A 26,376-nucleotide genomic window follows, 5' to 3' on the forward strand; every position below is an offset into this window, starting at 1 on the left:
TTAATTTAAATCGCAAACAATTCTGAATAAACGTTGCATGAACCATGGTTTGCATATGCTGATATGCTTACGCCCTGTGACGCAGTTCGTTTCAAAGTATATCCAATATATCTGAAAGTTTTTTAATATAAACTTGATATTGAGTTTTATATGATAAAGTTAAATTTACTCGCTATACGCCAACTGTTATTACCGTATTGCACGAGATCCGAAATGCAATGGTTGCTAATGACGTGTTTGGAAAAAGCCGATCACTAGCGAATCGTAGCAGAAATACACGTGAAGACCTACGCACGTCTTCATTAAAATGCAATTGCGCTCATCACGAGTAGAGGGACTATGGACCAGCTGGTGGCAATACTAACTAACAACACAAGAGTGCTTAGTAAAAATAAACCAAAATATTTTTCTTCATTCCTTGAAAAGCCATCAAAAACCGCCAACCGACCCTGCGAATCGCTGCCCTGTTTGTTTTCTTCCGAATGCCTTGACCTTCAGTTAAAGATATGAAAATACGGTAAGGCTCGTTCATTTATCTTGAAATGAATAAATAGTTAGATCTCGCTCTGTAAATATGACTGGGCTTTCTTATTTTTGTACGATTTTTATTTAGTTCGATTACATTATAACTTCTATATAGTCGACTTAACTACATGACCTCAACGGGAAACTTAATCAAAATAAAAGAACAGCGTAAATTTCGAACAGTTGTTTTACAATTTCACTCGGAAGGCAGCAGTTCAAGACAAGATGTTTTTCGATCTTTTTTTTTATGTTTCTACACACGAGTCCGAAAGATAAAGAGAGATGCACAGAAAGTGTTTTTGAGTGTGTTAACAGGTTACGCCGTGAATACTAAGTTGTTCCAGCTGTTTTGTAGTCTTTCTCGCATTCAGAAATTGCATTATATATGAAAAGCTTCGCGAACTTGATAAGCAAACAAAGATACAATAAATAGATCCTGTCGTATAAGCAGTCATTGAAACTATAATTATATCAAATGGCGTCAAATCTATAGTTGCTTTTGAAAATTGAAGAATTCGTGTCATTTTGGATGATCCAAAATGACACGATTCTTTAACTCCGCTCTTCAAAGATCAGTTGATATATGATTAGCGAAGAGGATCGAAAACAGAGAAAACGTCTGGGCCTTGCTCCCAAGAGCTGAGATGAAAATTAATCCCTTGTCACCTGCAAATAAAGCTCAATTAAGGACGTATATAAACATGTCATTCTCAAGGCAAGAAAAAGTGTGCTTATATTATGTGCATATATAATACTGCATTCGATGGGAACTGGTGTAAAAAAATCGTTTCAGCTGCGAAATTTTGTCTACCAGTCATTTTAATACCTTGGAGCCATGGAAACAGCTTTTTTCACGCAGAGGTCTTCTCTGGTCACAATGCAGGCGTTTTTTTTTTACTTTCTACGGCACTTCGTATAAATTATGACACAAAGCTTGTAGTTTTACTTTCAAGGTAGACAGTCTTTGCGGCACGTTGATAACTGCTAACTTTCCTCTAAAGGCTAGTTTCCACTCAGGAAAATACTCCTCTGGATCGGACAGGACGGGAAAGTTTCCTTGGTATAAACGCCGCCTGGGAACTCACCGACAAAGGAAATTTTCTTGTCCGTCCGATCCAAAGGAGATTTTTCCTTGAGTGGAAAGTAGCCTTAAGGTACCGTAGATGAGTCGAAACACATTATGACTCGGTAAATCCAATGCAAATTTTATTAATTTTATATATAGTCTTTATTTTGTTAATAGATTGCACCACTTGCATGATATGATCTAGGTAATAACAAGGGAAAATATCACCACAGCTCAAACGAGTATACTGAAATTAGTATAATTGCCAAGTTTGGTTGCAAAATGTCGAGTTGTATACTGAAAATATAGCCATGCGAAGTGGGTAATTTTTTGTATACTTTTCCATTACGGGCAGAAGTGTATAATTAATTTAGTTACACACTTCCAGCCATAATGCAAAAGTATACAAAATTTGCCAACTTCGCTTCGCTATATCTTCAGTACTTCACAATATTTCGCAGCCAAACTTGGCAATTTTACTAAGTTTAGTATATGCAATGTTTTATTCAAAATATAGCCAAGCATGCAGCGTTCTACAACATAGTTTTTACCTCGCAATAATTTCAGGCCAATTTTTGCTACTTCAGAATCACTGAAGAATGAATAAAGTTGAATAAATATCTCAGCAATGAGGTAGTCAGACGGCACATTCTTGATAAACGATAGTTATACTTTGTTGGGGACTCATAATTTCATTTAATTATCCTATTTTTTTATTAATTTATTTATTTAGTTCCCGCTCTTAATCGACTGATCTCGAGAGTCGGGCTCTGTTTTTTGATATTTTCTTCCCATTTTTAAAAATTTTCAAACAGTTTTTGTACTTTTTGTCTACGGCGATGTTTGATACAAACGTTCTTTAAATTACGTAATCTATTTCTGGGCACGCTCTCAAAATCCTATTCGTCAAATACTTGATATATACCTGCAACAGCGAAGATTTTAATAAAACTTTCAATTATTAAAGCTGTACATTTAAAGAGCGTGTATAGCCCGTAATATCAACAACGTTTTGTTTGAGTTGAACTTCAATATTTTTCTTTAAAATATTATCTATTCCGTTTATATCTACAAAATATTGGTTCATTCTCCTAATTCTGAATAAACGGGAGTTCAAGGCAATGAAATTCGGAACATTTGAATTGAAACTATAAATGCTATTAATCTATAAGCAGAACCATGCGCATGCGCAGAAGTGGCAGTCTGTGTAAAGTGAATATTGGACAAGAAAAGACGATTAATATATTAAAGATGTATTATTGAACACATATATCGGACACGTCGTTGAAAGAAATTAGGACGCTGATTGCGCGCGAATTTCATTGCTGTTGAAGCCGCCTGTGGAAAAACCTGTAACTGGCATTCAGTACTAAGAAATATACGTCAAAGACCTAGCTATATGCGCCTTCCATAAAAAATGCAGCTGCCTCGTCACAATTAAGTAAAAAGATTAGATCGGTTGGTGGCAACGCGGGTGCTTGATGAAAAAAATCAATAAAAAAATAATTATTTCTGGTGATTCGTTTTATCCGCATAATTATACAAAGAACACCATTCGATTTCTCTGCGCCTTAGTTTTGTGTAAATCTCTTTACCTTCATTTTGAAGATATGAAATTGCGGTAAGGTTTGTAAATGATTTTTTTCCATGCAAATGAATAAACAGTCAGGATGGCAATCTGTAAACATTGACAGGTTTATATTTTTGTTAGGCTTATATTAGTGTCACAGTGTGTGTATATGTATATATATAGCTAAGCTGAAGATCGATACATACAAGACAATCTAACTTGGTATAATCGACTGTTAAACCGCAACAGGAAACCGAGACATCTTGCTTGAAGACAGTAATTCAAAATAAAACTAAGGCCCGTCCACACGATGCCGGAAGAATTTGAAAACGCAAGAATATTCTTACGGTTACGCGTATCGTCCACACGTATCCGGCGTTTTCGCCGACTAAAAACAGAATAATCTGAAAAGGCTCTCCAGTTTGGAAGAATTTGAAAACGACGGCTGAGCGGATACGTGTGGACGGCTTTGCCGGATAAACTTGAAAACGATGACGTCACGTATCAAGTCGTTTCCATATTAATGAGGCTTGCCTTAAAGTCTGGTGGCTTATGCTCAACTTTATATTGCTATATTAGTCTCAAATAATTCTTATTTAGGTTATTTTCATTGTGGGTAAATAGCCGTTGTTCAGATCATCAATGGACCATTTATTGGGTTTCTTTTTAAATTTTTAGAGCATCAGTTGAACGCAGAGCTATATTCTTGTTAGTGATGCATTTATTTTTATCTTAATTAGCTCTCAATACAGGATTGACAAGAAAATTAGTGACATGCAAAACTTTTCTTCTGATTTTAGTGCCTCTTTCAACGCAGTTAAATGCACTGCTACAATTTTGCTTCTGTTGCTTTTCGTCGTCGTCCAGTCTCGATATATGGTGGACAAGACGAAAGCCTTGACAGACCAAGTGCTTTACGGGTATGCGTTTCGCAACCTCGCAATGAAGACTGTGGACGAATGTTTCTTGGCCTGCTACGAAGACTGTTTTTGTATGTCATTTCAAATGTGCCGTCAGAATACAGAATGTCAGTTGTTGTCCTCCAACCAATTTCAGTCGCCATTCGCGCTGCACAGCATGATGGGATGTTCTTATTACGACATGGTTCCTGACTTTGAACAGGTAAAAATGAACTGACTATATGCCATCTCTATTTTGCATTTCTTTACAGGAATTCTTCCATTTAATGTAATTATTTTATTTGTGAGTGCTTGGTGAAGTGGATGGGCATGTCACAAAGTCAGGCATTAAATACATGTTGAAAATGATGGATCTCTCATAATAAAGGGGGAAATTTGGTTTTAGACTAATCGGCAGGCCTTTTGTTTACATTTTCAGTAACCTAACAGAATGCGTGAATTTTGACGACGTCCGGTAAAAGGGTACATTATTTTACATGAAGTATTACAAATTTAGGCATTCTGTTTGGCTTTTGCCTAGAAAAGGTAAACAAATATGCCGATTAGTTTAAAACGAAATTCGCCCTTTTTTCTTCGATATCAATTTTCCCTTATTTCCAGTTCCGGCCGGACAAGCCCGCTGGAGGGTGTAATGCAGGATGGGAATGTCGACCTTCAATCAATCTCTGTCAAAATGGCGGCACCTATCATTCTATTGCACCAACAAATCGCATCTCACCACGATTCAAGTGCAATTGTACCGCAGGTTATGCGGGAAATCTCTGCCAAACTGTGGCCAAATCATGCCGTGGTTACGAGAACAGCGAGCGAATTCCTGGAAAGTACAAGGTGTTCGATGAAGGCATGAATTTGTTCGAGGTGTTTTGCGATTTTGATTCAGGTTCAAGAATGACTTGGACCCTTATTCTGTCCTATCAGTTCAAACACAGGGTTACATTCGATAAACCGTACTCAAACGATCTTCCTAAAAACCAAGACAGCCCACGTTGGGATGAATATCGCCTTTCAAAATCCAGGATGCAATCAATCCAGAAAGATTCAAGTCATTTTCGCTTCACATGCAAGTATGACACTGATGGAATGATCTATCGTGATTATCTTCAGGCTAGCAACGACCAACTGGATATTTTAAGCTACAAAAACGAGAAATGGTGTCATATGGTCGATGTAATTAACGTTCGCGGCCAAAGTTGCTCCAAATGCACAGTGTTCTTTCACCAAGAATTTTTCATTTTGCACAGTGATTCTCATGCGGCAGTTAGTGAAGGTTGTCAATTTCAACTAGCTGGTGGTAAGACTTGTGGCAGCTACAGTGAAGATGCCTTTGGTCATTACTTTTGTGTCAACACAGAACATCGCTGTTCGTCCTCTGACTCGGCGACGACCCAAACATGGTTTGGCTGAGATTAACTCAGTTTTCTATATCAAGATTTCGGGTTTCAATTTTCCTGATAATTCACTGATTAAATGGATCCTTAATTCATCACAAAACGATGGACATTTTCGTGGGATGTTCATCGATGTATGAAATATATAATACTAAAATATAAATGCAAGGTCAGAGACACATATAGACATAAAGACACATATAGTTGTGCATGTCAAGACACTTGTTATTTGCCGAAAGCGAGTTGAATATCGCTGAATAAAAAGCGAGACAAAGTCAAGGCGAATATAGCTGTTTTGTTATAATTACACTGATGGCCTGGCGGTTAAGGCGATAGCCAACGAATCCATGTATAGCTTCAAATATTATACACTTAATGTATGCTCCCGAGGGAAATAGTGAGTTTTGTTTTTCCAAGAGTCTGAATGTTTCCCGACACGAAGTCGAGGGAATCATTGAGACTCGAGGGAAAGCAAAACTCACTATTTTCCGAGGTGTAGCGAACATTAAGTGTTTTGTTATATAGGAACCAAAACAACATGTTACACGACAATTTCATTTCAAAAAACTTTGTTATGATAATATGCGGGCAACAATTTTTCGCTTGTTCCCCTGGCGGGAAACATTGCATTTATGTAAAGTCATGTGACTACGAATGAACCAATCACATTTTAAATACACAGCACCTATATAACAAAACTTCTTATATATTAGAGCAATCGTAACTTAGCTAGTACTCATGCACAGTTACCAAGAGAAGAAAATCGCACATAAAAAGTGTAACGGGACTTTATAGACGTCACGTCGTGTTTGCTACTTTACGTAGTGCATCTCTACTCTAATGCTACTCTATGTGGTGCAGCCATGCATGTATGTTATAGGCTTTTGGCACAGAATACCTATCAGAAGTAGAACTCCTGTACTTTTTTCGTAAGTGTGATTCGTCATGATTCGTCATTGCATTTTTTAAAATTTGTCTAAAATCAACCCATTTTTAGTATTGGCAGGGGGGTGACTACCTCAAAAAAATGCACTTGCTAAGTGACGAATCATGACGAATCACACTTACGAAAAAATGGTATAGAGTTATTCTTCTGATAGGTATTCTGTGCAAAGAATATGCAAGCAAAGAAGCAAAGACAATGATTGCGTCTGAAAAGCGACATTTAGAAGCACTATAGATTAAAAGCTATTGGTTTGCCGGGAGACTGTTTTCATCTGAAATAGCAGCTAATCAAATCAATTATAATCGAATGCGTTTTTTTAGTGTTATAGAAATAATTAATATTGTACACAAAAGAAGTGTCTAACGATGAAAGCTTGTATATGATGTTAAAACAAACACCTTTAGTAGTCGAAGTAGATTTCCTACGACGATTTTCAACGACTTTCACGATCGTAAACTTTAAAACATTAAGTATCTTATATTTGTCTTCATTGATATTCATTGACTGGCTTTGCTTTTAAATGTAACAGCTGTTGTTTCACATGCACTTTACTGCGGAGAGACTTAAAAATCGCTTTTTGAATTATTAATATGTAAGCGATTATGTATACATATCAAAACCTGAGCCGATCATTGGATGATTAAAAAAAATTTTTAAAAAAATTGGATGATTAAAAAAAAATTTAAAAAAGATTGGTGCATTTGTATAAATAAGGGTGTGCATATAACACACGCATAACACTCATAAGTCGCAGATTGTGGGATCATTGACTTGGACGATAGTTTAAAAGATCTAGGAGTATTCGGTATGTATATACGTGTGTTTTCTGACATAGAAAAGTCAGTGTATTTATACACAGTATTTTGTGAACTTCAGAAAGTATATGTTATCACATGGCTGAGATACTCGACTAAAAGAATACTCGCTATAAAAAATGATGCATGAATTGTCAAGACAATGATCTAATTCGTTTTTCAGTCGAAAAGCTTCTTAGATAGATACTTTTTGACTTCTGCCTACCTGCATGCATGACTTGAAGTTGCGTACTGTGTGAATATATTCTATTCAAATATTGGTTAAATATTGATAAGTCGAAGTCTAAAGTTTTATAAAAACGAGTTCAGTATACTCATACCAGCATGCAATTGAAGGTAAAAATAGCTCTTTCAAATTTAGTGTTGTGGAAGGAGTTTGTTTAAACAAATCGAAAATGGTGTCGTCAAACGTTTGCCGTGTTCTCGTCTTTTTAATTTTGTCATGCTTGGCTGCTGAACGTGGTTTTGGCTCACCGAGGATCGCGAACAAACAGACGAAGCGTTCGTCCCCAACACCACAATGGTTCTCTTTTACCGCGTCTTTTGGTAAAAAGACCGGAAATGTGTCGATTCCTCAGAAAGATATCGACAAATTTATCAAGAACGACGTGATGCCGAAAATCAATGGCTTTAAAATGGTCGAAACAGAAGGCGTTTGGAAAGGTCAGAAAGAGGATTCCTTCGATATCGTAGTCCTGAGCAACGAATTTAACAAAATGAAGAAAATAATCGAAGACATTTGCAAGTTGTATAAGAGAAAGTTCAAACAAGATTCCGTGCTGTTGTTTTATAGCAAACAAACAGTTCAATTTTTGTGAGGCCTCGAAGACCCATGTCTATTTACTTATCTATCTATCTAAGATAACATATGCATGCAAAAATATTAATTGTCTCTAAGTACGGTTTTAGAGTTTGCGGGGATAGTCAACGTTGTCAACAAACTATAGTCGAGCTTGAACTCTGTAATCAAATTGAATAAAATACGAATTTATCGAGTATTGGAAGTATTTCTGTCGCTTAAAAAACATATGTGCGAACTCTTAATTTGTTTTGCTAATATTAATTAGAATTATGTGATTTATTTAGAAGAATTCACGGTCTCTGATTGGCTAATAGCCGTGTCTGAAATCGTCGTGTCCAACGAGTTACTTCAGAATTAACATGGGATATGACTCAGTTAGTCTTTCTTAACCACAACATTCTGCATGTGGATAACGAATAACTTTGGCTTGATAGATTTAATGCATAACAGTGCAGCCATTTAAAGCTTTTAAATTTCTTGGAAAAACTAGTATGTTCTCCGCTTGAGGTCATATGAATTAATTGAGAATTGACTACACCTTTTGAAGCACTTTTACATCTGCCAGGTATCAAAATATTTTCTGTTAAAAATGTGAAGTTTTTTGTCTTACAGAGAAGAATATTTTCGTTGACAAGTCGCTATCATTGCTTAATTGTTTTAATCTAAGTCTTGGTTTGAAATAAAGGACTGCATATACCGAGAGAACATACGCGCTTGTGAAAGGATACGATTGCTTTTATAAACTGATATAAAATTATAAATTGCTTTTTTAGAACACATGCTGTCTTTTTTTACTATTGTGGCAATTAAGGGCCACCTGGTGACAAAATTAATTTTGCTGCAGTATATATATTCTATAATTAACGTATTCAATTTCACATATTAAAATGCAGCGTTATTAAGCAAGTACTCAAGCTGTCCAGACCTTCGCAAGAAATGGCAGTCTTAAAGAACCGGCTCTCTGAAAAGGGTGTTCGTAGCCGTAGAAATTAAAAGGTACGCGATTTCTGGATAATTTATTGGATGAATTACTAAATATCACGCATAATTTCAAAGCTTTGAACTCCATTTATAGTCAGAAATTAATAATTCTGGCTTTCAAAAACATATCGGTATAATTTGTATACGTGTGTATGTATAGTAATCGATATTTTGCACCGAAAGCGTGGTGGTATCTTTAATCATCAAGCTATTTTAAAATGGTTTAGAGAATGTGTTTAAGAACAAACTAAATAAAATGTAAAAAACAGACGGTTCTTTGCTAAGACGCCTTAAAGTTGAAACGCCACGGTTCTCATAGCAACGACTACTGTAATGTGATTGAAAAATCAATCAAGCTTTTCAATTTTACCAATTTATTTACGATATTAATAAGTATATCCGAGTTCTTAGACGTCACGTCGTGTTTGATAAATTTCTCTAATGCTACTCTATGTGGTGTAGCCATACATGTAGGCTTCTGGGTTTTGATGGAGTTTCCATCCGCGTGTTAAACTCTTAACAGAAAAGTCAATCAATGATTGCATCTGAAAAGCGACATTTGGAAGCCCTCGATTAGCTACGTGGGAGATTGTTTTCATCAGAAATATCCGCAAATTAAACCAATAATAATAGTACCGTTTTTCAATGGTTATACAAATAATATTGTATACAAAAGAACTTAAAGAAGTTGCAATCGAATTATGAAAAGCTTGTACACGATGTTTAAACGAAGACGTCTGGTAGTTCTACTAGATTTTCTACATCTTTCATAATCGGAAACTCTAAAATACAAAGTGTCTTCTATTTGTCTTCATTGATATTCACAGAATGGCTTTGCTTTCAAATATGACAGCTGTTGTTGTTTGCGTAATCACGATTACAACGATCGGAAATCTTGACTTGGCTCAGTCTCGATACACGATTGACAAGACGAAAGTGTTGAAAGACCAAGTGCTTTATGGGTATGCGTTCCGCAACCTCACGATGAAGACTGTGGACGAATGTTTCTTGGCCTGCTACGAAGACTGTTTTTGTATGTCATTTCAAATGTGCAGTCAGAATACAGAATGTCAGCTGTTGTCCTCCAACCAATTTCGCTTACCGTCTGACCTGCTTGACATGACTGGATGTTCATATTATGATATGCTTCCAGATCTTGAATTGGTAGGTGTGAACTAAGGATCAATAATTCATTTCTGCATGTCTGAATAATTTCTCTTCGAACAATAAACCGTTAGTAATACGTGGATAACATCACGAAAAATCCGACTACTTATACCAATATATTATGTATTATATTCTATACCGTTATATTATTAACTACTTGTATATCACTTCAAGTGCCTAAAGGATATATCATATCTCACAAAGTAGACAATTCCTGTGTGGAAGTATATATGAAAATACATCAGCAGTTTTGCCGACGTTTTTGGCTGCATTTATATAGTCTTAACTGCAACTTTCTCACAAATTTTTCTCTCAAATTCTGTAGTTTCTAGCTTAGTAAGTACTGCCGTTATCCTCATTATCACAATTTTATAACGATTTCTAACGTTTATCATTGATCATATCTTAGATCGAAACAGGATGTAACACTCGGCCATTTTGTCGTTTGCAAGACGGCGTTTGCCATAATAACGCGAAGTACGTCATTATCACGCCATCGGATTACACGACACGACGCTTTAAATGCATTTGCCCCCCTGGCTACACAGGTGACCTTTGCCAATATGGTCCACGCAGATCTTGCCGAGGTTACGTCGACGGTAATCGAGTTTCAGGGACGTACCAGGTGCACGATAGCAACATGAATCCCTTCGATGTCTTCTGCCATTTTGATCAAAATTCAACCATGACTTGGACGCTGGTTCAGTCCTATCAGTTTCAAAATACTTCCTTTAGGACATTAAGTTTCCTATTGGATAGCCCCGTCAACGAAAACAAGCCTCGCTGGGATGCATATCGCCTTTCAAAGTCCAGAATGCAATCAATCCAAGACGATTCGAGTCAATTTCGAATGACCTGCAAATACGACACAGATGGCATGGTCTATCGGGATTTCGTTCAGGCCACCAAAAGTCAGGTGGATATCATGATTGCTCCCCAGAAATCATACGCATGCGCTGTTGTGGATGCGATTAATGTTCGAGGTCATAGCTGTTCAAACTGTTCCGTATTTTTGACGCGAAAATATCCGACTGCCCTGCATTTTTCGTACGGTTGTAATTTCTTCCCAAGTGGGTACAACCCCTGCGGCAATTTGGGTGAGGATAATTTCGGATTTTATGCTTGTGTCAATACAGATCATCGATGTTCTTCCTCGCCAACAGCCACGACGCAGACCTGGCTTGGCGGTCGGTGATTGGGGACAGGGCCTGCATGCCCGCGCCACTGATCTAAAAGCTACAACTGGATAATTATTGCTGGTTTATTTAAGGCCATTTTTAAAAATATTTAACTTTTTGTTTAAATAAGTTGTAGAGATGCATTATTTAAGGTAGACTTTGTGACTGGGAATAAATATATTTGTTATATTGGTGCTGTGTATTTTAAATGTGATTGGTTCATTCGTAGTCACATGACTTTAAATAAATGCAATGTTTCGCGCCAGGGAAACAAGTGAAAAATTGCTTCCCGCTTCTTGTCATAACAAAGTAAAGTGGTTTTTTTAAATGAAATTGTTGTGTGACATGTATGTTTTTGTTCCTGTCACAACAAAGCAATAATGTATCGGCCAATCGTGAATTTTGTTTTCCCTCGAGTCTCAGAGACAATATATCATAGACGATTTGCATTATATGCTAATTAGCACCTACCAGCTTTGCCAAAGTGCTCAACAACACCGAAATAAAGGAGCGTGATTCTGAAGTGAAGAAGTGTTATTTCAACCACAGTGACAGTAACGTATATAATCAGTATACAAAAACTTAAAATGCGTCCAATTTATGTCTACGTGCGTGCGTTCTGACCATCTGGAAGGTCATGGGAACTGTGCAATTTAAATGAATGCACCTCGGCAGGTGCCCACGTTTTGTCGCAGAAGAACCCCCTGTGAGGTAATTCGGACATGCAAATTTTAGTGCATGCACTAATTTGAATTTATTTCTTGTTGGTGTTTTATTATTAGTGTTTCAAGCGCGAAATATATTTTGAATTTAAAAGTTATTGGTTTACTTCCAATACTTTGTACCCAGGGCTTCACCCGACGCACGCTGAGGATCACATTTCACCGTATTTATATAACTACGTTGAAGCTTTGTCTTTGCAAGAGTTGTGTGGTGCGCTAATCGAATCTTGGCCAATTATCCGATGCACGATTTGATTTTGCTCGCAATGCATGATACGGCAATTCCTCCACGAGAAACGAATAAACCGTTCTTTTGATGCTGTTCGATTAAGTTTAGGTTTGATTGGGGGTAAGAATATATTTCATACGTATAGATTTTGGTCCTATTTTAATAATATCGCTGCTATTTCACCGTTTAAAGATGTGGTCGTGTATGGCGAATTGACACCAGATCAGTGATTGACACGTGCACACAAGTGAGCTCTCTCTATATATATATATATGTAATAACTTCACTCATTTGATTGATGTTCAAGTGCATCCAAAGATGGCGGATATTGAAGGAGCTATTGGAGGACACCCCAGTCTTCCTGCGTGTACGGTCAAACTGAATTCATGTTTTTTTGGGGCTATTTTCTGATACTTTTTAATGGGAAGCATTTAAATAAAGTTAAATGCTGATGCTCTGTGTTAGGACATTTTTACGTTTCACTTAAATTTGCTAAGAAAGGAGTATCTCAGGAGAATTGAGTGTAGGCTGTTGATGTTCTCGCAAATAACAGAATACACTCGAAAAATACAAATAATACGTTACCTTATCTCAGTTTTAAGAAAAAAGATATATAGAAAACTATCTTTGCAAAGAAATTATCCGAAACATACGAAGTTTCAAAATACAAAAATATGGCATTTTATTCGAACATTTCATGTAGGAAGGAAATCTTTAAAAACTGCCCCATGCTAGGATGATTGGCAAAAACAAAGGCCTATCAGTGTCTTAAAACTGTGTCAAAATTACAAAGGAAAATACAAAATTTATTCGAAAGCTAAAGCAAAAGTTTCAAGCGTACTTGTACTCACAGCGAAAAATTCATATTTACTCACCCTGTAGTGGGAAAATACAGTAGTCAGATAAGGTAGATGCAGAGGAACAGATTGCTATTGCTATAAAAAAATAAACTTTTTTTCGTTCTTGTTCCTTTGAAATAAAGAAAACCACAACAATCCGAGGTTTGCGATTCATCACTCTCGGTCAAAACAATGAGAAAAATACTTGAGCGCGCACGTAGGAGGACTGGGGTCTCCTCCAATAGCTCCTTCAATTTTCGCCATCTTTGGCTTCACTTTTAGCAATCAAGTTACTACTCCATATATGTATAGAGCTCACTGGTGCACACCGATTGATGAATACGGATCAAGCACTAACACAGTATGAATGTCGAACAACATTTACGTTCTGTCGAACAACATTTACGTTCTGTCGAACAACATTTACGTTCTCTCGAACAACATTTACGTTCTGTCGAACAACATTTATGTTCTGTCGAACAACATTTACGTTCTGTCGAACAACATTTACGTTCTCTCGAACAACATTTACGTTCTGTCGAACAACATTTACGTTCTGTCGAACAACATTTTACGTTCTGTCGAACAACATTTATGTTCTGTCGAACAACATTTTACGTTCTGTCGAACAACATTTATGTTCTGTCGAACAACATTTTACGTTCTGTCGAACAACATTTATGTTCTGTCGAACAACATTTTACGTTCTGTCGAACAACATTTACGTTCTGTCGAACATCATTTACGTTCTGTCGAACAACATTTAAGTTCTGTCGAACAACATTTACGTTCTGTCGAACAACATTTACGTTCTGTCGAACAACATTTATGTTCTGTCGAACAACATTTACGTTCTGTCGAACAACATTTACGTTCTCTCGAACAACATTTACGTTCTGTCGAACAACATTTACGTTCTGTCGAACAACATTTTACGTTCTGTCGAACAACATTTATGTTCTGTCGAACAACATTTTACGTTCTGTCGAACAACATTTATGTTCTGTCGAACAACATTTTACGTTCTGTCGAACAACATTTAAGTTCTGTCGAACAACATTTACGTTCTGTCGAACAACATTTACGCAACGCTTCTGTACTTTTTAAAGTGTGATGTGCTGTCTGAATATCCAGCATCATTTAGGTTCGCAACGCTTCTAAATAAATATGAACTGGAGTTTTTATGTTCAGAAGCTTTGTATTGAAAAGACTGGCACGCACGCGCGCCGGAGTTAAGTACCACAGAGCAGGCGTCTTCTTCGTAATAATATTGAGGAATAAAACTGCTCTAATTACCACATGCAGTTTTCCAATATAGGGATGAAAATTATAGACTCTGTTTGATAAACAAAGTCAGAGCGGTATGTAAAACAAATAATTATACTGGTTTCCTAACACAAGTAGCAGTTTTCATGTCACGTCCGCGTCGTAGATTTGGAGCATCTTAAACTCGCTAATTTGTTATTATGCGAAATCCGTTTTACATATAAAACCTATATATCTGAGCAAAAAAGTCACTCGTGAACATTGGTGTAAAGCCAATTTTCCACCGGCGATATTAGGGAGTTTACGATCTACGACGCGGTAAGCTGGACGACGCTAGTCAATTGTATTGTTAGAAATGAGCTACGAGAAATTAATTATGTTTCTAGGACTTATGAATATTCTAAATATTATGTTTCTATGACTTATAAATATTCTATAAACTTAGAAATATTCATATAAACGTTTCAATTGTGCTAAGAACCTTCGATGTCTAGCTTATATTGTAGTTTCATATAAGTTATAAACTCATTACTCATATAAGCTGTCAAACAGTCATTAAGAGGGCGTGAAAATGCCTCATTTGAAGGCGTCGTGAGAATGACAACGCTGTCATTAAACCACAACATATGCATACCTATTGTCTCGCGTGTGATGTGTCTTTGTTTTGCAAGCGCGTCGTCGAGGTGGCCGCGTCCTTAATCGCGTAAACTCCCTACTTTTCTCACGAAGCGACAATTTACTTTTGTTTCAGAGCTCTCAGCTGCAACCATCTGAAACAAATTGCTCAAATACAAAAGAATAAAGTCGCTTCGCGCGAAATATATCACTACTAAGCAAGTTACCCAGTTTGTGGCGACGTTTTGCCAACTTTCGTTTTTCGTTTCCTGTGTCATTTTGCTGTGACTTGCAGCTCAGCAGAGGGCTTTCGCGAGGCTTAGGTAATGTATTTGTAACTTAAATTTAAATTGCAATATCGGTTATGGATGCAGCATGCTTGCGAAAAGCCATTCGTGTGTTGCAAATTATGAATTATGGTTGAAATTAACAAACATTCTTTATATTGCATTTCTGTTTATTGTTGAATTGAATTTAACGAAATTCGCTACAGACAGTAATTTAGAGGCACAGCTCTGTATCGTATTGACATACTGACACCTCTAACTATACTTTATACTTTCAAGAAATCTTTCCGTGAAATTTGCTGCGATCATTATGACGTGGAAACACAATGTTGTCGACTTGTTCAACTGTTTCCTGACGATGCTAATATGGATCTATATGTCTTTTGAAGTCATCGAAGTAACGACATTCAATTCATTCGAGTTTTCGGCTCTCGTCATTGTGATAATCGTTGTATGGGCGATCATTCTAATTATTGGTATCAAAGTTTTTATGCGAATCAAAGAAAAATATGGTTTATGTCATCGAATTGACGAGGTAGAGGAAGATACTAGTCTGAATCCATTCACAGTTTTTACGTATTTCCTTTTATTTATTTTCTACGCGATCGGCTGCGGAATATTCATGAACGACCCGGAATTTGTCAGAATCAGAATATCACTAATGCTTTCGGTGTCGCTAATCCCAGTAAATATGCTGAATGAAATTAGCAAAGATGGACAGGATATTCTCCCATATTTTCCTGCGATGTTGGACCTTTACGATGGCGTCGTCATGCTGACGGTGGGAAAAGTGAACCCGACAAATCCACTATGGCTTCAAGTCGTTATTTCCTCTGTCGTCATCTTATTCTTCGTTACTGTATTTCTGGAAATACATCACAGACGATTTGAAGTTAATCTTGAAATTCATCAAAACGTGTTTGGATCGATGTTTCTGAAACGCAATATAACGCACGCACAGCTCGCAGCTTGCTGTATTTTCCTAGCTCTTCGCTTGGCGTTATTTGAATACAAGCCACTGGAGATTATTTTCGCTGCCAAAACTGTCGTAAGACTGTGCTTCCATTACAAAGCTCTTTTCAGAGATCCAGAGCAGAACTTGAATACAGTTTAAAACAATTTCAAGACAAGTAGCTCGTATTTAGTCTATACATTCATGCACTAATTTGAACAAGACGCCTGTTCTGGCGTTAACTCCGGCGCACGTGCCAGTCTTTAATATAGAGCTTCTGAACATAAACAATACAGTTCATATTCGCATTTAGATACTGCGAACCTATAAATGTTCGATCGCGAAATTCAGAAGCACGTCATCGTACTTTAAAAAGTGTAGAAGTTCAATTGTTCAAAAATGTAAATAAACCGCATGATACATTCGCTTTGTCTTACACTTTGCCTTTGGAATTCGCGCTTATATAGTTATATTAAATCTTCAATCCTGTGCAAACTACGACGTGTCAACGCGCCCATACACGACCACATCATCTTGTTAAACGGCGAAATAGCAGTGATATTATTAAAATAGGACCAGAATCAACATGTATTAGTATATTCTGACCCCAATTCAATCTAAACTTAATCGAACAGCATGAAAAGAACGGTTTATTTGTTCCTCTTGGAGGAATTGCCGTATCATGCGAGCGAAATCGAATCGCGCATCGGAAAATTAGCCAAAGCTGTACACCACAACTCTTGGGAGATAAGACTAGGACATAGATAAATACGGTCACATACACGTTTCAAATACTAGAATGTTTCGCGCCATTTCAGACTTGCGACGACGAAAAATAAAACAACAAAACAAAACCGAGGCGAATTTTCAACTCCGTCGCTGACGCCGGAGTAATTATTGCTTTATAGAGTTTTAATTTGCAGGCTTATTCGATTAGTAAGAGCAATTGTACTGTACATAACTTGATTTAATTTGTCGACTTAAAACTATACGTCACCCGAACAACAATATAGCTAATTATCAGTTTTAAAGTGTACCAAGTATACTTAATAAATACATGCAAAGAAGATCGCCGGATAAACTGTGCTATTTGTATATTTGTCAGCTATTTATATGAAGTAAATCATAAAAGTAATCACCACACAATTGCAATTTTACTTTCATGACCGCGAATCTAGTGTTATTAGGAGTGATCTGATGTTAAATTTTAAATTATTGTAAAGCTCTCCGACAAAAATCTCTCTGTAATATTAACCTAAACCTAAAACCAAACCAATGTAAATAGAAAAAACAAGAATATGCCTAATATTTAAGCTTTCGGCTTGAAAAAGAATTTTAATCCATGCACAATGAGATGACTACCGTTTTTAAGTACATACCTTTGCTCTCAACAACCGCGCGTGGTGAATTCAACACGGATCCATCTACGTGTATAGTCATGCGCAAAGCGTAGTATGGCCAGATTGTTGAAACGACCACAAGGGAAGTGAGCTGTGCATTATATGCTAATTAGCACCTACTGGCTTTGCCAAAGTGCTCAACAACACCAAAGTAAAGGCGCGTAATTCTAAAGTGAAGGAGTGTTATTTCAACCCCAGCGACCGTGAGTAACGTATATAATCAGTAAACAAAAACTTAAAATGCGTCCAATTTATGTCTACGTGCGTGCGTTCTGGCCATCTGGAAGGTCAGGGGAACTGTGCAATTTAAATGAATGCACCTCGACAGGTGCCCACGTTTTGTCGCAGAAGAACCCCCTGTGAGTTAATTAGGACAAGAAACTTTAAATTTAAAATGGGAGGGCTTTCTCCACTTTACGGCGGAGACACCTCAAAATGGCTTGTTGAATTATTAATGTTACGCGATTATATGCATTAAAACCTGAGCCGATCTTTGGATAAGTTATTTGTAAACTGCACATCTGCGAGAAATGGCTGTCCTGCGAACTCTGAAAAAAAAGATGTTTGAAAGGTAGGCCGATGTTTTAGACGATTTTAAGAAGTCAGTTATTAAGTTACGGAAGATGTTTTTTGAAATTTTACATCAGTATTTTAGAGCAATATTGAGCATCAAAATCTTTTGACAATTTCGTTATTATTAAACTCAGTCTGTTGTTAGGCATAGCCAAGTTGCATGTTGTCGAGCAATTGCCCAATAACTACCCGAAAGAGATAAATGTGCTACTGCATGTTCTTTGCAAGGTATATGAGCTATTATTATAGCTTTGCGTTTCTGATGCTAATCACTTTAGATTTGAGCCTGGCGCACACTGGTGAACTTAGCACGCGCATATCTCACTCGTGACAAGTGTCTCCAACATATATTCCCCAAACTGCGGGGATCAAATTAAGATATTTTATCATTCGTGCTCGTTTTTACGACAGGAGTGAGAGCATATCATAAATATTTTCCGCAGAAAAGGAACATGTTTTGGTGGTAATTGTCACGAGTGACTTGTGTGCATGCTAAATGTCCTGTTACACGGTGCAATTTTTCTTGCAACTTGCAATGCAATTCTTCTTTTAAAAAATGTAAATTTGACAACTACCGAACTTTTGTCTTTATTACGCTCCGTGGCGCTTACATTTTAAAGACTCCTCACTAATTCAAATCTCTTTAAACGGTAGAATTGCATTACAAGTTGCAAGGAAAATTGCACCGTGTAACATGGTCTTAAATTCACGAGTGTGCGCCAAGCTTTAGGTTTGCCAACTGCATGTCAACACGTACTGAAATGCATAGAACATAAATACAGAATACATCTTTTCCGCTCAAATTTTGATACTGATTATAGTGACATAATCTTATGCCCGAGGGAATTGAACAAGGACTACTACCCTGCATTCAAACTTTTTAAAAAAAACACACCAGTTGCCTTAGAAACGGCAAGAATACGTGATCGGTGCAAGCTTTGCGCTAAAATGGAACGCCAGTGTTGCCATGGCAAAGGCGACTAACACAAAAAAATCCAGCACCTTTTCATTCAAAGACATGTACGCATATTGATATTGATGACGATTTCTTATAAGTATATTTTTCCGAAGACACTACTAATCTCGAACTTAATAAAGCACGCTCATTTCATTTGTATTACCCAAAATTGCAGCATAACAACTCGATTTAGGCATTTAAAATAGTTTAACTTTTTTTTCCCTTTTTTTTAATCACGTCAGTGGTATAAAACGAGCAGTCAACAGAGCCCTCACAAGTTGGGGATTTGTTTATTTGAAACGCAACGCAGTGAACGCGTACCTATACTTGGGTTTTTATTCCCATTTAGACCAGCTTTGCTTTTAAATATGACAGCTGTTGGCTGTATGATCATGATAACAGCGATCGGAAATCTTCACTTGGTCCAGTCTCGATATGTCGTGGACAAGACGAAAGTGTTGAAAGACCAACTGCTTTACGGGTATGCATTTCGAGTACTCGCGATGAAGACTGTGGGTGAATGTTTCTTGGCCTGCTACGAAGAGTGTTTTTGTATGTCATTTCAAATGTGGCATCAGAATAGAGAATGTCGGCTTTTGTCGTCCAACCAATTTCGCTCACCGTCCGGTCTGCGTAACATGACTGGATTTTCTTATTATGATATGCTTCTAGATCCTGAGTCGGTAGGTGTGAATTGATCTTGCATGTACGTAGAAAAATGTTGAAAATGAGTTTTAAGGGCAGGTCGAAAACGTATTTATGTCCGGTAAATTTATTTCGTATTATAACTCACAAGGTCAATATAAGCCATTTACACTAGCCCTTAATCAATGTTTGTGCCTGTTTAAATATTTATTCTAGATCTTGATCAATATTTGTTCTAGTTCAAACGCAGGAACATATCGGGATCGACGGGATGTAACAGTACACTCATCCATGCACTTTGTCAGATTTTGGCCTCCATTTTTATAGTTTTAGCCGCAACTTTTTCACAAATTTAGTAAACACTGCCGTTATCCTCATTATCACAATTAGATTTCCAACGTTTATCATTGATGATATCTTAGGTCAAAACAGGATGTAACACTCGGCCATTTTGTCGTTTGCAAGACGGCGTTTGCCATAATAACGCGAACTACGAGGCTATCACGCCATCGGATTACACGACACCACGCTTTAAGTGCATTTGCCCCCCTGGCTACACAGGTGACCTTTGCCAATATGGTCCACACAGATCTTGTCGAGGTTACGTCGACGGTAATCGAGTTTCAGGGACGTACCAGGTTCTCGATAGCAACATGAAGCCCTTTGATGTTTTCTGCCATTTTGATCAAAATTCAACCATGGCTTGGACGCTGGTTCAGTCCTATCAGTTTCAAAATAATACTTCATTTAACAGATTACGTTTCGGCTTGGATAAACCATTCAACGAAAAGAAGCCTCGCTGGGATGTATATCGTCTTTCAAAGTCCAGAATGCAATCAATCCAAGACGATTCGAGTCAATTTCGAATAACCTGCAAGTACGACACGGATGGCATGGTCTATCGGGATTACCTTCAGGCGACAAAAACACAAGTGGACATAATGAGTTTCGATTACGCGTCGCAACCATGCTCTGTGGTCGACGTAATTGATATCCGCGGTCATAGCTGTTCCAAATGCGAAATCTTGCTCGTTCAAACAAACGTATATGGGATTCATTCTTCAATCGGATGTAGTTTCAAACCAAGCGGATACTTCGACTGCGGCGGTTTGGGTGAGGACAATTTTGGATGGTATGATTGTGCCAATCCAGCCCATCGATGCTCTTCCTCGCCAACAGCCACAACGCAGATCTGGCTTGGCGGTGGTCCATGATTGAGCCCAGGGTCTGCCTGCTCGCGCCACTGACCGGAAAGCTACAACTGGATAATGATTGATGTGCCTGATCCAATCGAGGACACAATGTATTGATGTGGCCGTTAGCTATAGGGCCTATTCCAAGAAATATTAAACTTTTTGTCTTTTTTCTTGTAAAAATAAATGTCTGAATAACAGTCTTTCGCGAAGGAAACATTTTCAGTTCCTAATAAGCTTTATTATAAGCAAAATAAAAAGATATGTTTGTATATAAGGTCCGATTCAGAGGTCGATTTAAACTCTTCATGTGTCGAATCAATGGCAATGAACTTTAATAAACAAAAACTTTAGCTCATTAACATTAGCTTCGGCGCTTGAAAAGTTCGGCGACTGAAATAGGCCTAAGTATACCAGTAATTAGTCGAAAATGTAGAGTTCGTGAATTATATATGTACTGTGAGGGCAACTTATCCGTACTGCGAGGGCAAAGATGGATTTCTCTTCAAATGGATTGTTTTTATATACGATCAGTGAACACGAAAATTGGTAGAATAGGTCGAGAACGTTTTTTGAAGACGCCTATACCATGGTTGTCGATTGAATGTATCAAAGGTTTCATGAATGTATCAAACGTTTTGAATTTGTTTAATTTTTTGTATGATTTCAAAATGAATATAATAAAGTGGAAATTGCACTTCGTGTCGGGCAGTTTTGGTGTGAAATCAAACTTGTGAATTACAAATCACACTCCCGCTTAAAAATTTCTTAATTTCGCCGTGGAATTATACACACTTCAAATTCAATCCAGGAACAGTTGGTGGAAAAATGAGTTAACTATCGGTCCTCCGGTAGGAATCCAACCTACGCTTTTGCGATGTTGTCGCAAGTGTGTTTTGGCGTGAAACATACTAGTATTTGAAAAGTGTATGTGACCGTATTTATCTACGTAACAATTTTGTCTCCCAAAAGTTGTGCTGCACAGCTTTGGCTAATTTTCCGATGCGCCGCCGATTCGATTTCGCTCGCATGATACGGCATTTCCTCCAAGAGGAACAAATAAACCGTTCTTTTCATGCTGTTCGATTAAGTTTAGATTTAATTGGGGTAAGAATATAATTATTTAATACATGTAGATTCTGGTTCTATTTTAATAATAGCGCTGCTATTTCGTCGTTTAACAAGAAGTGGTCGTGTATATGGGCACGTCGACACGTCGCAGTTTGCAGAGGATTGAAGATTTAATATAACTATATTAGGAGCTTCTGCGTGGCTAAGGTAATATATTTGTAATTTAAATTTATATTGCAATATCGGTACAAAAAGCCATTCGTGTTGGGAATAATGGATCTAATGTTTCTCTATAGCAACCCAGTATTGTGCACACATAGAGGGTTGAAATCAAAGAATATTCCTTATTTTGCATTCCTATTCATGGTTACGTGTAAACAGTGCTCTGTATCGTACCGCCATGCTGACACGTCGGAGTCAAAACGAATTAGAACAAATTACACTGACAAACAACTAGGATGAATTATGCGGGTTATAATTTTTTTTATGAAAGCTAGCCTTAAAGTCGGCCGCGTACGAGTGCTATAGCTGCTCAGCAAACAGTTACTCGTGATCATTTGTGTAAGGAAGTTCCCCAGCGTGCGACGACATCTGCCAACTTTCGTTCACGTGTCGTGTGTGATTTTGCTGTGACTTGTAGCTTAGCAAAAAACATTCGCGAAGCTTAGCCTTTCGTAATGTATTTGTAACTTAAATTCAATTGCAATATCGGTTATGCATGCTTGCGAAAAGCCATTCGCGTGTTGCGAATTATGCACTTGTAGTCTGATTGTTTCTCTGGCAACCCAGTATCACACCGCATGACACACATAGGGGGTTGAAATTAACAAGCATTCTTTATCATAGCATTCCTATTTATTGTTACGTGTAAACAGATTCCACACAGTGTCAGTAATTTAGAGGGACCGAGCTCTGTATCGTATTGACATACTGACACCTCTAACTATACTTTAAAATATCAAGAAATCTATCTGCGAAATTTGCTGGGATCGTTATGACGTGGAAACACAATGTTGTCGACTTGTTCAACTGTTTCCTGACGATGCTAATATGGATCTATATGTCTTTTGAAGTCATCGAAGTAACGACGTTCAATCCATTTAAGTTTTCGGCTCTTGTCATTGTGTAATTGTTGTATGGGCGATCATTCTAATTATTGGTATCAAAGTTTTTATGCGAATCAAAGAAAAATATGGTTTATGTCATCGAACTGACGAGGCAGAGGAAGATACTAGTCTGAATTTTCTTGCGTATTTTTTGTTATTTATTTTCTACGCTATCGGCTGCGGAATATTCATGAACGACCCGGAATTTGCAAACTCTGTCAGAATCAGAATATCAATAATGCTTTTGGTGTCGTTAGTCCCAGTAAATATGCTGAATGAAATTAGCAAAGATGGACACGATATTCTCCCATATTTTCCTGCGATGATGGACCTTTACGATGGCGTCGTCATGCTGACCGCGGGAAAAGTGAACCCAACAAATCCGCTGTGGCTTCAAGTCGTTATTTCCTCTGTCGTCATCTTATTCTACGTTGCTGTATTCCTGGAAATATATCATAGACGATTCGAAGTTCACCTTGAAACTCATCAAAACGAGTTCGGATCGATGTTTCTGAAACGCAATATAACGCACGCACAGCTCGTAACTTGCTGTATTTTCCTAGCTCTTCGCTTGGTTTTATTTGAATACAAGCCACTGGAGATTATTTTCGCTGCCAAAACAGTCGTACGACTGTGCTTCCATTACAAAGCTCTTTTCAGAGATCCAGAGCAGGAACTAAAACCAGGGGCCACTGAAATTTAACCCTGGGTTACATTAACCATGGAGCTTTTGAACAACCGGCCCTTTTTCAGGAGGCAGTTAACCATGCATTTTGAACTCGTATTTAAATTGGAACCAAACTTCTTGCATCCGTCGAAGTTTTCTGAACATAAATTCTAATTTATATTCTAATGTTGATTTAGAAGCATAGCAAAACCGCGAAGAAGCGTTAGATATAAGATATTAGGAATTTAATATTACCAAACTGACCTAAGACAGAATTTCTAACGGGAAGCTTCAAATCAACCGCAGAATTCATATTAGAGAAGGGAAACTCGTCTGATGTGACACGGGTCATAGTGAATCTTTGGTCATTCGTGCCACCAAAAGTCGCCGGAAAAGTCGCCCGCACGCGAGAGCAACTCGCTTAAACCAATGGCCACGAATGACATTTTGCTATATCAGCACATAGCTTCTAGCGTGCGCCGGCCTTTAGTTTTTAGAGTACGCTTGGAACAAACCGACAAACGTCGACGAAAAGTAATTTAGCTTGTAGGTACACCACGTAAGTACATTTAATACTGCAAAGCTTTCGGTCCGTTGACGGGTTAACGGACCGACAGCTTTGCAGTATTAAATATACTTACGTGAGGTACCTACAAGCTAAATTACTTATCGATTGTCGCCATGCAAACATTCATGAATATTATAAACGTCGACGAATTCGCGAGTTCATTGCACGAGTGCGAAACAAGTAATAATGCTATAATTTATTAAACAAAAAATTAAAATTATGTTTCTGATGTTTTATCTTTGTTTATGTCGTTAAGCTCCAATTCCACGGGCTAAATTTTCAAGCGTAATGCAAAATATTTTGCCTGCTTCTTTTGAACTGTGAGCAATGAAGCAGAAATAATTTTATTGAAGTGGTCGAAATTCAAAAGCACCCGTGGATTTAAGCCTCAGGGAGCGAGTTATGCGAGGTATGTTAGTTAAAACTGCATATTATGAAAGACCAAAGCCGGTTTTCCACTAGCATTATTTCTCGAAAAATATCGCTGGTGGAAAACGGGCTTAATTATTCAGGTCAAGGCTTTGATGTGATGCGCTTTTTACCTCGTACAGAGGCGCCTTACCATGCAGTAGCTGAAAATTTGAATAAATATATATACCCTAACTGTCATTCTATAATCACACCAGGAGTTGTTTTCGAAAAATAACCACATGCGGTTGTTGAGCACGCAGGTCCAACTTAGCTAAGTTTCTCCCACTCGTGCAGGCTCATATTGTCAGCGGACAACTTACACAAAATTGAGAGCAAGGCGTAAAACGAAAAGCTTCTAATTTTTCATGCGAAGACCGCTGGAAAACTGAGCCCTCTTTACCGGGAGAAAATTTGCCGAATATGACCAATGCGGAGTGCAAACGTACGTAGGTAAATACGGTAAGAGTAGTCATCTCTTGTATAGATGTACCAAGCTGCCGTGACTGTTAAGGCTAGTTTCCACTCAGGAAAAATCTCCTTTGGATTGGAACGGACAGGATGATTTCACGATGGACTGTGGGGATATACGATCTTAAAATTACCACTGCTTTGGATGCGCTGAAAGGCTATACAGGTTGCTGTGAAGTGAAGTGCATTAGCAAAATCAACATGGAAGATATCTACAGCTATGATACAGCAGTGTTTGGATACAATCGGAGCGAGTTTTTACAGAAATGGTTGAATACACCAGGCACTCACACCCGGGCTGCAATCGACAAAGAAGGATCGATCGTTGGTTATGTCGCTGCAAGAATGGCGTTCATTCACGACGAAGGTTATAAAATCGGTCCTCTGTTTTGTGAAGATATTGAAGTTGGTAAAGCGCTTCTCAAGGGAGTGTTTGAAGATATTCGTGATCATAGTTTGTCATCGTCAAACTCGGTGATTGTCGACAGTCCAACTGAACGAAATTCTCAAGCCAAAGAACTCATGAAAATCGTACAAGGAAAATACCTCGGATATAATGAATTTATGACCACGAATGGTCTTCCGAAAGTATGCTTTGACCAATGGTTTGCCATAACATCGCCTACAAGTGGCTAAAAATTTACAGGCAGCCTGAATTTGCATGAGATATTTTTCAGCTGTCAAATTATTAGGGTTTAAAGGGTGTTAAGTTCGAGTGGAATTATACACACTTCAAATTCAAGCCAGGAACAGTTGAAGAAAAAATGAGTCGACTACAGATCCTCCGGCAGGAATCGAACCTACGCTTTTGCGATGCCGCTGCAATGCTCTTGCCATTAGGAGGACCTATAGTTGACTCATTTTTCCTTCAACTGTTCCTGGCTTGAATTTGAAGTGTGTATAATTCCACTGGAACTTAAGACCCTTTAAATCCCTAGAATTTACGTGCATCGTCTATATTGACAGAATTCCGAAAATTTTCTCGTGTTCAAATAAAATAATCGCGCAAATTTGGGCAGGCTATGTTAATTTCGGATTTGAAATACAC

The 26,376-nt window shown here is 37.7% G+C and overlaps 5 protein-coding genes across 5 annotated transcripts; 4 read left to right on the forward strand and 1 right to left on the reverse strand.

Annotated features, from left to right (window-relative positions):
* The first annotated feature begins 4,021 nt into the window (after positions 1–4,021).
* On the forward strand, positions 4,022–5,817 carry LOC114540227. Its single transcript, XM_028560503.1, has 2 exons — positions 4,022–4,283; positions 4,682–5,817. The coding sequence occupies exons 1-2, from the start codon at positions 4,038–4,040 to the stop codon at positions 5,483–5,485; spliced, it is 1,050 nt and encodes a 349-aa protein (XP_028416304.1). The 5' UTR covers positions 4,022–4,037; the 3' UTR covers positions 5,486–5,817.
* Positions 5,818–9,841: 4,024 nt separating this feature from the next.
* On the forward strand, positions 9,842–11,430 carry LOC114540214. Its single transcript, XM_028560483.1, has 3 exons — positions 9,842–10,177; positions 10,590–11,186; positions 11,317–11,430. The coding sequence occupies exons 1-3, from the start codon at positions 9,842–9,844 to the stop codon at positions 11,428–11,430; spliced, it is 1,047 nt and encodes a 348-aa protein (XP_028416284.1).
* A 2,064-nt stretch (positions 11,431–13,494) lies between these two features.
* Positions 13,495–14,077, reverse strand: LOC114540229 (protein PF14_0175-like; the record flags this gene model as incomplete). Its single annotated transcript, XM_028560505.1, has 3 exons — positions 13,495–13,704; positions 13,825–13,833; positions 13,865–14,077. Coding segments are annotated over 3 exons (432 nt in total), but the record flags the coding sequence as incomplete, so codon positions are not given.
* Positions 14,078–20,525: 6,448 nt separating this feature from the next.
* On the forward strand, positions 20,526–21,058 carry LOC114540231. Its single transcript, XM_028560506.1, has one exon. It carries the CDS (start codon positions 20,543–20,545, stop codon positions 21,056–21,058), a length of 516 nt encoding a protein of 171 aa, XP_028416307.1. The 5' UTR covers positions 20,526–20,542.
* A 4,290-nt stretch (positions 21,059–25,348) lies between these two features.
* LOC114540228 lies at positions 25,349–26,014 on the forward strand. The gene has a single exon (XM_028560504.1). The coding sequence runs from the start codon at positions 25,419–25,421 to the stop codon at positions 25,962–25,964; it is 546 nt and encodes a 181-aa protein (XP_028416305.1). The 5' UTR covers positions 25,349–25,418; the 3' UTR covers positions 25,965–26,014.
* The last annotated feature ends 362 nt before the right edge of the window (positions 26,015–26,376 follow it).

This window comes from Dendronephthya gigantea, unplaced genomic scaffold (genome assembly GCF_004324835.1).
Source record: "Dendronephthya gigantea isolate DGI-Jeju-01 unplaced genomic scaffold, DenGig_1.0 000225F, whole genome shotgun sequence".
In the NCBI taxonomy this organism is placed as follows: domain Eukaryota; kingdom Metazoa; phylum Cnidaria; class Anthozoa; order Malacalcyonacea; family Nephtheidae; genus Dendronephthya; species Dendronephthya gigantea.